Source organism: Lithobates pipiens, unplaced genomic scaffold, assembly GCF_037356315.1.
Source record: "Lithobates pipiens isolate NorthernLeopardFrog02 unplaced genomic scaffold, aLitPip1_a1.2 Scaffold_18, whole genome shotgun sequence".
NCBI lineage: Eukaryota > Metazoa > Chordata > Amphibia > Anura > Ranidae > Lithobates > Lithobates pipiens.
In genome coordinates this window covers 248,314,134-248,326,272 of record NW_027507758.1, presented here as the reverse complement: position 1 = coordinate 248,326,272, position 12,139 = coordinate 248,314,134, and the positions used below count along the sequence as shown (strand labels likewise).

Sequence of the window (12,139 nt, the reverse complement as noted above, 5' to 3'; positions counted from 1 at the left end):
CTGAGACTGGAAAGTTATTTAAAGGGTGCCTCTGCATTGAGAAGGTTGAGAAAATCTGGTCTATTGAAGCCAAAATCCAGACTAAAGAAAAGAAAGGCTTAAAACAACTGCCAGGCTTTTGTTAGTCTGTGAGCCTTTACAGATTTTTTTGTCACTTCCTGTCCTGGTGACACCTTGCCATCAGTACAGTATGTGTAATGAAGGTACAAACAATAAAAGCCCCTAAATGCTTATTCAATTTTAATCCACTCCATCTAAGCTATTTTATAGGATTAGTGGAAAACATAACCTTTTTTATGTTTTGGATAAAGTGGAAAGAGTTAAAACCTCTGTAAAAATTGAATTACTGCCTCTTTCCACTAATTCCTAAATGTCCTATGTTGCCATGAGGACAGAAATTAGCACTGGAGGTGAAGTGAAATTTCCCCAGGAGGGACAAACACAGCATTAAAAATCAACAACTGCTCCTCCTTCAAGGACCATGTGCCGAAGGCCAGTAACAAAAGATCTCTAACCAATTATTTAAGTGGCATCAATTCCTCAACACCAACCTAGATCTCGTTCCTAGTTCTGACTGAAAGACCAGGACTAACTGACAGATTCCTGCATCAACACAAGTGAATGGATGTGGGACTTTCCGCTGTCAGAATACACTCAGCGCTGCAGTTGATTAGCTGAAAGCCACTGATTGAAGAATGTTTTCCAGCAGGTCCGTTCGGCAGAAGCCAATCTTAGCCCTTGTACACACGGTCAGATATTCCAACAGAAAATGTCTGATCGGACCGTGTTGTCGGATAATCCGACTGTGTCTGGGCTCCATCGGACTGTTTTAGAGCTGGGCTATAAAACTTTCCGACAACATGATCCGATCGGACTTTGCCCGATTGTGTGTAGAGAATTCCGATTGGACAAAGTGCCACGCATGCTCAGATCAAATTCCTAGACCAAAGCTATTGGCTACTAGCCTGAATGTTGTCCCGGCGTAACCAAATAACGTCATCACGTTACGTACGATCGGATTTTCCGACAACTTTGTCCGACCGTGTGTATGCAACACAAGTTTCGGACAAAATCCGTCGGATTTTGTTGTCGGAATGTCCGACCGTGTGTACAAGGGCTAAGAATCAACCTCTGTCAAGCAGAGAGGGCCACATACAGGCCGAATTTTGGCCAGTCCTTACTAAACCGGCTGAAATTTGATCCATGTGTAACCAGCTTAACACTTCAACGTGCACCTGACTCCAAGCACCTCATCGGTATCCTGAATTACCCAAGATGATGCCACCTGCAAACAATAGCAGAAATTCCAAACTATAGTACAGAAATAACTGTACCCACTTCAACAGGAAATATATACAAGTGACCACCAAGATACCAGCAAGGTTTACAAAACTGAAATTTCACATTTATTTTTACACAGACAGCCTTCCAACAAGAAGGACACAACCTTTAATTTTCCAGTAGGATAATCAAAGGATTTGATGACATCCAATCCCCTAGAGGTAGCACTTTCCAACATGAAATCATATGCAGAAAATCTGTCAATGTATTTGAGATGCCACATCTGAGCCTCCAGAGGCAATCAATGAGAGGAAGCAGCTGGGGAGAGGAAAGCAAATGATAATGCATTGATATTTGATGGAATTAGCACACAGGGATGTTATCTTAATGACCGTACTGCAGTTTTGTAACACAAGGTAAATCATTTTATTACTTCCAAGCCTATTCGAGAGCTAGATGTTACAGATCTTCTATCAATGTAGCATGACAGCACTTCTAGGAAACGTCATGTTTACTTTTTTTCTGCTAAAGTTAGAACAAAAAGGAAAATTCTAATACGTTTAAAAGCAATTGAAAGTACAAAAGATGCTGAATGTGAGGCACAACTCTCAGAGGGGCACCCACAGAATAATGCTTACAGTCCCGTTTTATCCACCTTAATCCTCAAACAGTAGCACGTCAACAAGCCTTTGTGCCCAGAGAACCTTCCTTTTAATCCATTCTTATTCCTAAAGCAGCATTGGCTCACATAGTTCATTCTTCTGGAACACAGAGAGAAAGCTAGACATGCCTCAGCAGAAAGTGTTCTCCTCCATTATTCTTTCTTCTTTTTTTTTTTTTTTTTGAGTGCTATTCAGGAGGACCAGTGAATCCTTACAAATGAAAACTGAAAGAGGGGCTTGTCTTCTCATGAACAAGGTTAAAGTTCATGTGTTCTGACAGGAGAGCTTACAACATGCTATATTAAAATAAAGTGCCATTATTGCAGTGGGACACACATCACTGTTATATGGGATATAAGAAAAATTTGATGGTGATCACGATAAGATCCTTGGAACTGGTTGGCTGTTTATTTCTAGACTTACAAAGAAAGGCCTTTATTTATTATAACTGGAGACGAGAGGAATGTAAAACGCTTGAGAAAGCTAAAGTCATAGGATGATGGCCACTTTATGTTCTTCTATTTCGACCTATGATAGCTGGGAATTGATTGATCAGAACCCTGGACCTTCTTGTCTAGATCATCAAGAACACTTCTTTCTTCCGAAACTTTGTCAAATAAGGACCACTTATTTTAACTATATCAGTATCACCATCCATTATTTAAAATCATAGAATAACTGGATTGTGATCATGAATATAAGGCCAAAAGCCATTCTACTGAGGAAAAAAAAAAACACTCATGAGTTCTTTGCCCATTATTACGGAGTCTGGTTGCACCATCTCAGTAGGTTGTTGGAAGGAGGCTTTCTACCCTATATGCTGGTTTCTCTCATGGCTCACTGAGCATCCACTATAAGAGAAGCAGGATATATATATTAGAGAGCAAGGCACATAAAGAGATCTCACCCATACACCTAAAAGCAACCAGCTGAGCTCATTCACTTACCCCTCCTCCTCCTCCTCCAACTCCCCCTCCATCTCTCATCTGTAACGGTGCATCAGAGCCCAGGCAAGGATTTCAGTAGCTAGCCTGCATCTAATTCCTCTTATTATACCGTGTGATGAAAACTATGGAATCTATATAAACGCCATCACTTTATACATCGAACCAGGAAAGTTTTCATCTTCTGCATGATACACAAGACTTACAAGGAACTTACATACTCTTTTTTCATTCGGTAACACTTTAGTAGGATCTAAGCAATCAATTTAACCTAAATAAGCCATGAATAAATACGTGATAAACATCGATTTACAAATGTTTCCTGTGTCAAGATATGCGTTGAACAATTTACTGCTCTAGATCTGCTGTTTTGATAAATCCATCCTGATCTTCTCAAGCAGATCTGTCATTAGCTGCCAAGGAATTTAGTTCTATCAATGAAACATCAGCTTTATATCAGACGTTTTAAAAAAAAAACTAATTTGTGAATAAACTGCCCGGAATAATATTAATTAAAAATCAAATACAGACCTCCTTTGGCTCACCTTTACTACATTAGTAAATTCGACATAATAGGCCAACATGATATAATCCGCACTATATTGATTACATATAATATATGTATTATATTAAAAAAAAACACTATTTTGATAAGTTGTTCTCTTACTTGGCCAGAACTCATTTCCATCCTCCATGGGTAACTTTTTCCTGCTGTGCTTCTTGGTGACGGAATTTCCCATTTTGAAAGTGTAGAGTGGGATGAGTTCCTGGTCTTCCTCATCGCAATAGGCCTGCCACTTGACTCTGTGTAGGCAGCCCACCATTGGGTCTGCAGGCAAGCAATGAATGTATGCAATCATTCTGAAATGTTCTCAAAGCCGAGGATGGCCTGCTATTCCCAGTGGGAGGCCAAAGCAGGAGTGGCTCGGCTTTTCCTTTTTTTATGTTCACAAATCCAAAGACAAAAGGAGCAGGGCAGCATCAGAGATCATAGATTCCTTCAAGAATCTCCATCCTTCAACCCTAGTCTCCCCCAGTATCTGCCTTTTTTTCATTTTGTAGAGATAATACTAAAATATAGTGAAAAATACAAATTTCATTCACTATTTAAAGGTTATACAACCTTCTTAATAGCAAATGGCATATACCTTTTCGTCCATAAAAACTCCAACGTACTTTGAATGTTGAATACCAATCCAAGTACAATGTTCTTTTCTAAAGCAAGTGCTTTGGTGATCCTAGTCAGTTCTCCTTTATTAATTAATCCTAATCTGAGATTATGCAGCAACATCCCTAATAGTTATTAGCAGGGCCATGTCCACAGATGGCTTTACTAGAGAAGATTATTCAGAACTAAATAACTGACATAAGAGAGCTCTAAAAGGTTTGTTGGCTGAAGCTTCCTTTCACTTTATAACCAAACCAGTAAAGGTAAATATGCATTGATTTTGTGGTAACACTAGGCTGCAGAGAATCGGGGAAAGAAAGTACTTAAAGCGGTAGTAAACTCTGCTTATGAACGTGTACTTACAGCTAATAAGGCTTACCTGTAGGTACAGTGAATATCTCCTAAACTTGCAGTGTTTAGGAGATATTCACACTCGATGGAGCCAGTGACAAGAGTCATAACCCCCCCCCCCCCCTTTACATGGCTGGCCCAATCAGGTGCGCCTGTCAGTTTTTCAGGCAGAGCCGATCGGACAGTCCATACACCTCTATGCCCTTGTACACACGGTCGGAGAATCCGTCGGAATGTGTCCTATCGGAGCGTGTTGTCGGATAATCCGACTGTGTGTGGTATGCATCGGACTGATTCCGTCGGAATATCGGACCAACTGGGCCGGTCGGACATACTCCGCTCATGTGTAGCGAATTTTGATCGGACCAAGTGCCACGCATGCTCAGATCAAATTCCTACATCAAAGCTATTGGCTACTAGCCTGAATGTAGTCCCATCGTAACGAAATTACATCATCACGTTCTGAAAGATCGGATTTTTCGACAACTTAGTCCGACCGTGTGCAACAGTTTCAGACAAGATCCGACGGACAAAATCCGACGGATTTGGTTGTCGAATTCTCCAACCGTGTGTACAGGGGCTATGACTTGTGTCCACCTACCCACCTGCAATCCAAACTGGTCTGTTTAAAAAAAAAAATGGAAGGGAATCCACCCCCCTCCATCTAGGCGGATCGGAGGGCAGTCAAGTATAAATGGACAGCATTTACACCTGGCCAGCCATAGAGAAAAGTGGGCTCTGTCTGTCTGATCTGCATAAACTGAGCGGACATGGACCGGAACTGCTCTAAACAGCAGGGGATCAATGACCAGATCATCTGATGATCAATATGGTGTCTGGCCCTGAGTTCTACCTTAAACTGGGCACACACACATTTATAATACATAATATCATACACAAGACAAGTGGTACTGATTTAATAATGTCATAATCTTCTTATGTATGGAGTGTGAACAATCATATCCACATTGATAAGGACATTAGGGTTGACATCTGAAGGTCCTGGAGTAGTTGAAAGGTCGCTAAATCAGAGAAGAGGTGTCCTAACAAGTCCCATTACTGCCTCATAGGGGGATGTCCCCAAGAAGTTCTGAAACAGTATGTGTATGCTAGATGAAGAGGCAATCATTTGAGACCATTCATACAGATCCCTCTATGTCAGGGACATGCAGTCAGGGGAGGCAGGTGCCTCACCTGCCGTGAACATAAAAAATAAAAAAAATAAAAAATCGACCTTCGAGGGTCGTAGTTCAGCGATCTGGGGTCACAGAGACCCCAAAATGCAAGATTATGTAGCCCAAGTCCTAACCCACCACTGGTAAAAATTGGGGCTCCTATGACCTATGGTTTGAGAGATATGGGGCTCCTTGCGCAGCCTGTCAGAAGCTAAATACAGTGCGGCCATTTTAAATACAATCTGGCACACTCTGTTTTCAGCAGATAGAGGATAAGCTCACAGTGCCTCTCACTTCTTGTCAGAGGCACTCAGCTCAATGAACAGCTCGGAGTCTTAGACCAATGCTAAAGTACCATTGGTCCAATAAAAATGCTGCAGTGGAGGCACACCTCTCACTGCAGTGTCATAGAAGGGGCATGTCCAGCCCAGCCTTCTTAACTACAAGGAAAAACATGTGTTTATGGGTATAAAATTTACCCACAATCCCATGTTTTTCTCACATAGTTAAGAGGGAGAAACTGATTCTATTGAAAAGGTACTGTTATATTCAAGCTAAATCTTTTTTGTATAATGTGAAAGATGATGTTACGGTGAGTAAATAGATACCTAACACTTTAAAGTTGTGCACATTTGTGGAATGGCGCCAAACTTCAGTGCTTATAAATCTCCATAGGTGACGCTTTAACATGTTTTACAGGTTACATGTTTAGCGTTACAGAAGAGGTCTAGTGCTAGAATTATTGCTCACGCTCTAACGATTGCGGCATATGTAACCTGTGTGTATCTGGCTCTGATACTAGCCAGTGCCTCACCAGCCACTGACCTCACCGCACGTCCCTGCTCTATGTGGACCAACCTTAAAAATTTGGACACCAATACAGAAATCTGGAAGATGTATACAGGGTGTCTCAGTTGGATTCCAGTATTGCATAGGTAACAGTGACATTTCCCAACATGCTATTATTAGGGATGCACCAATACCAAGCATTTGCACGAGTATCAGTACTCGCCCACCAATACTTTGCGGTGCGATTTGCGTCAATACAAAATTAATGGTCGCAAATCACACTGTAAAGAATCACGTGTTTTGAACTAGAATGCAGTGCAATTCCTGTTTGAGTCTCATGCGAATTCTCCCACCACTCCTCTGTGTGTGTGTGTGTGTGTATAGAAAGGGCAAAGCTCCATCTAGTGGGCACTTTAAAAAATGTTAGCACTCACAGTACATATCTGGCCACATGCAAAAAAAATCTACAATACATAGGTGTTCTGGTCCACCGATCAGGGCCGCTGGAGGAGAAGTTCCAGGAACCCATGGGCATAGGGCGGACGTGATGTCAGCTTGGGGGCGAATCGCCTCTACATCTCCTCCAGCCCTGGAAGCACCTTCAACGGTCCTGATTTGCTATCATCGGCGTACTGGGACACCTATGTAGATTATTTTGTATGTGGGCAGATATGTGCTTTGAGTTCTAACATTTTTTAAACTGCCCACTAGATGGCACTTTTCCCTTTCTATACACACGCACAGGAGCAGTGGGGAAAATTGCATGCGATTCAAATAGGAATCGCACCGCATTCCTGTTCAAATGCGATTCTTTGAAGTGCGATTTGTGACAATTATTTTTTGTATTGACGCAAATTGCACCACAAAGTATTGGTATTCAGTATCGGCGAGTACTTGACCGAAAGTATTGGTACTCGTACTTGCCGATAAAAAAACGCCATCGGTGCAAGCCTAGTTTTTATATATTATTACTACAAAGACACATCATTTTCAAAATTTTAGTTTGTTAAAGACTTTTTTGTGGGAAAGAAGGTTTGTCCTTATTAGGCATAAGCCATTCCTGCCTTGCTATTCTTGTTTATTTTACAGATTAAGTAAAAAGATAAAATATAGCGCTGACTGGCTTTAACATGTTTACTATTTCCAAAGCTTCTAATGGCTCCCGTAAGCTTCTAAGCTTCTGTAAGCTAGTCATATGCAGTGACTTCAGGTGTCCATAGAGATGAAAATGTCATTCAATCTGAAGTCATATTTGATACAGATCATCTTAAAGCATAACTGCTTTAGATACAGTTATCATTTTAACGTGGAAACCCCCAACGCCCATAGCCCACAGCAACTCCATCAAGTCGTAAGCCCCATACACATGATCAAACTTTCCGACAACAAAACCGTGGAATTTTGTCTGAATGGTGTTGGCTCAAACTTGTCTTGCATACACACGGTCACGCAAATGTTGGCCAACAATTATGAACATAGTGATGTACTACGTGGTTTTTCAGCTCTTTAGCACCACCCTTTGGGCTCCTTCTGCTAATTTTGTGTTAGTAGAAGTTTGGTAAGTGTTGATTCGCGCTTTTATTTTTCGTGTTTTTCATTTATTTCATTTGAAAATGTGTTTGCAATAACTCCATCAGTATCACCAGCAAAGCATCTTCATTATTATCCCGTTAAAGAAGAAGAGAATATGCGCTGCATTTCGAGATTTCATAATTTGCCGCGTCACTAATGTTAATTCTCCATTACAAACGCTAGTTTACAAGACCAACCGTTTCTGGCTTGTCCTTGCTTCCGAGCATGCGTGTTTGTACTTTGGACTTTTGTCCGACAGACTTGTGTACACACGCTCAGAAAATCTGCCAACACACATTTGTTGGCAGAAAATTTGAAGACATGCTAGCCAACATTTGTTGGAGGAAAGTCTGACAATAGTCCGATGGAGCATACATACGGTCAGGTTTTCCACCAACAGCCTGACATCCAACATTTCCCATTGAAAAATCCAATTGTGTATATGGGGCTTTACAATGAAATGTCCTGCTTTCAAGAACGGCACTAAAAGTATAGTTATACTTTAAAGCGGGATTCCACCCTAAAGTGGAACCTCCGCTGATCGGAACCCCCCCCCCCCCCTCCGGTGTCACAATTGACACCTTTCAGGGAGGAGGGGGGTGGAGATACCTGTCAAAGACAGGTATTTTCACCCACTTCCGGGCATAGACTCCCACGGGAGTCTACGCCATTTCCTGCCCTGCCGCGCTGTCTGCTGGGACACACACGGGTCCCAGTGACAGCGCGGAGATTTCCTATTGCGCGGCGCGGCTCGCGCATGCGCAGTAGGGAACCGGGAAGTGAAGCCGATTCGCTTTACTTCCTGATTCCCTCACCTCGAATGGCGGCGGCAGCAGCCGAGGCCCGAGCAGTCGATCGGCCTCGGCTGCCGGCATCGCTGGAACCCGGGACAGGTGAGTGTCCATTTATTAAAAGTCAGCAGCTGTAGTATTTATAGCTGCTGGCTTTTAATATTTTTTTTTGGGCAGAATCCCTCTTTAAGTCTGTGGCCACTTTTAGGTTCACCCACCTAGGAAAGCATAGCAGTTTACCTTACAGTGGTGATAAACCTCAGACATGAAATATGAACAAAGCATATCCCCTCTATAGTGTTTACTTGTCTCAATCCAGAGCACTAAGGGTTTGATTTACTAAAACTGGAGAGTGCAAAATCTGGTGCAGCTCTGCATAGAAACCAATCAGCTTCCAGGTATTTATGTCAAAGTATAATTGAATAAGCTGAAGATAGAAGATAATTGCCACCCATGCCGAGCTGCACCAGATTTTTCACTTTCCAGTTTTAGTAAATCAAACCCTAAGTGTAATTTCTGTCTGCTACTTCGTTCCTCTGCTATCACTGGAAGCCAACCTTTGCTGGGTATATGTAAGGGTTTACAACCACTTTCAAGTAAATCTAAACTGTATCTGGATTACATTCCCATACAGTTTTAAGTCTTTTTTCCCCCCCATCTTTTATTATCTCACCACAGCAGGCCTCCTCCAGCCTCTTTGCAACCACTTCTTGTCTACACGCATGTGATTCAGTGCAACTGCATGTCTTTGCTCAAGCAGGCTTCTGTGATAGTGACAAAAGGCAGAAAATGCACAGTGTGTGTGCACTATCATGGCTCATTGAGGTGTACATCAGCAGTATGTAGGACAGGGTGACAACACACTACCACAATTGGCAGACAGTTGTCAATCAACAACAGCAAGCGTCTGAACAAAGATCTTTCTTTGCAAGATCACCAGATATTATTGTAATAAAGGCTGCAGAAAGATTACTTTTATCATTTCATCAACATTCTAAATTCTAAAGTGGTTCTAAAGGTTTTTTATTTTCTCTGAATTAAGGTAAAAAAAAAAAACTTTTAAAAGCTGCTCTCCCTCAGCCCCTCCTTAAGTACTTACCTGAGCCCGATCTTGATTCCGCACTGCGCCCCGAGACATAAGTGCTCACTGGCTCAGAAACAGCAGCGGTGTCAATCAAATCCTATGAGGAGGGAGTAGGGGGCGGATCAAGTGGTGCTGTGTGTGTCCATGGACCCACACATCTGCCACCCTAGCAAGTGCTTGCTATATGGTGAGACACAGATGAAGTGCTGGCGGGGGACCTCAGAAGAGGTTTGGGGCTGCTCTGTGCAATACCACTGCAATGAGCCGGCAAGTATAAAATATTTATTCATTTAATTAAAAAAAAATTAACCTTTACAATTACTTAAGGTAATACTTAGCCCAGGCAGCTCCAATTCTAAACACTATTTAAAAGGTTGAGGGAAATCATATTCTGGTATAGAAAAAGTAAACTAAACCCATATTTGATTAGAATTCTCACTTTCACTTAATGACTTGCATGCTGTTAATACTCTGTCTGTCCACATCAGAGACTAATTTATTTAACGCCATACTTATGTTCTGGGATCTAGGACAAAGGATTTACATACTTAGATTTAGTCACTAATGCCGGACCTAAATCTCTCTCCTTTTTAGATCATTGCATACACATCTTTCTTCTGCCTTTTACCCCAATGAATTCAAATTTAACCCCTGTAAAGACATAAGGCAATATTATGTGAACAAAAGGTTTCCTAGATTGTGATTATACATGATAATTGGCTTAGTCAAGCAATCCTCTTGCATAAGGGTAATTACCATATGTTCAGAATAATTATAACTGTCAATCTGGTAACTAAGGAAACTTTTTTTTTTAATAGCCAATTGTGACAAGATTTACAAGTGCAATTAGATTAATAGTTGCTGTAACTGGTAAATTTTAAGACGTGCAATAAAAATACATAAAAAAGGCATTCTGAGATGGCAAATGTAGAATTCAGTATCAGAAAAGGTAAAATATTGTAAAAATATTGTACATTATTGGACTCCTGTGCTGGGAGAGATAAGGGCTCTGTCATTTCTGACCTGCTTCTGATAATGCTACTTGCCTGCCTATTCTCCCGGCCCTCCGGCTCCAACCTCTCCTGAGTCACTCTAGTCGCATACGTTTTTCCGGTCAGTGACTCTGAAAGTATTGAGTCCAGGCAGTCAGTCATCTAGCATTTTCAGAAGGAGATCAGCAGCAATTGTAAGCACTGTATTACAAAGGGGGTTTTCTTTTACTGTAGTAAAATAATAAGTGGGCTATTTTAGATTAGGATTTGGACGGTGTTAGCCATCAAAGTTTTGGGCTAAAAATTTAAGTTTTTGAGTTCCTTTCTGAGGCTTTCAACAATTTTGAAAATGGTTCTGGAACTCACATATTTATACCCAGGGTTACAAAGAGTAGTAAATACAACCATTTGAGCAGTGCCGGACTGGAACGGAAAAGGAGTTTGACATAAATGCCTATACACTAGATGAAAAATCATTAGAAAATCTGTCATTTGGACAATTCGTGCGTTTTTTCCTCCAGTTAATGGGCACAAATTGGAAATCAGTTATGTCTTTTTCGACAAAAAAAATCAAAGTCATTTGGAAAGTTTCTGCCGAATAGATGACAGATTGAAAGGTTAATGTGTTTCTCTGCCATTAAAAACTGAAATGTTGGTACTGCGTATATGTGACACAGAAGCAAAAAACAAACGATAAACTGATTCATTTATGTCCATTGAATTGAGCGGTCAAAAAAAGCTATCGGTTTGTACTAGGCTTAATTCTAGCTTTAAAGCGGAGTTCCGCCTATTTTTTTTTTTTTAAGTCAGCAGCTACAAATACTGCAACCGCTGACTTTTAAAATAAGGACACTTACCTGTCCAGGGCGCCCACGATGTGGGCACCCAAAGCGGATCAGTCTCTCGGGTGGAAGCACCGCCATCTTCGGTAAGGGAATCAGAAAGCGAAGCCTTGCAGCTTCACAGCCTGGCTCCCTACTTGCGCTGCGCTATCCCACTGGTCCCTGCTGTCTTCTGAGACCTGTGTGTCTCCCAAAAGGCAGCGGGGGGGACAGAGAAGGTGCCAGAAGTGGTGTAGATACCCGCGGGTGACTCGGCTATCTATGCCCAGAAGTGGGAGCAAAATACCTGTTTTAGACAGGTATCTGCTGCCCCCTCCCCCCTGAAAGGTGCCAAATGTGACACGGGGGGGAGGGGGAGTATTCCAAAAAGCAGAAGTTCCAATTTTGGGTGGAACTCCGCTTTAATCATGTATCTAAAGCAGCCCATACATGAATATTTTTTTGTTCAACCAGTGGATTGAACGAAAAAACATTTACTCCATTCCCCC

The 12,139-nt window shown here is 41.6% G+C and overlaps 1 protein-coding gene across 10 annotated transcripts in view; it reads right to left on the bottom strand.

The window, feature by feature from the left end:
- NHSL1 (NHS like 1) overlaps window positions 1–12,139 on the bottom strand; it is a 289,800-nt gene that overhangs the window by 76,205 nt on the left and 201,456 nt on the right. The window contains exon 1 of one of the 10 annotated variants that reach the window (XM_077486758.1): window positions 3,555–3,788. The exons of the other annotated variants lie outside the window; for them this stretch is intronic. Within the exon in view, the coding sequence (XP_077342884.1) occupies window positions 3,555–3,747 (193 nt within the window). The 5' untranslated portion in view covers window positions 3,748–3,788. Of the gene's footprint in view, window positions 1–3,554; window positions 3,789–12,139 lie in introns of those variants that run through there. 10 annotated transcript variants of the gene reach the window in all.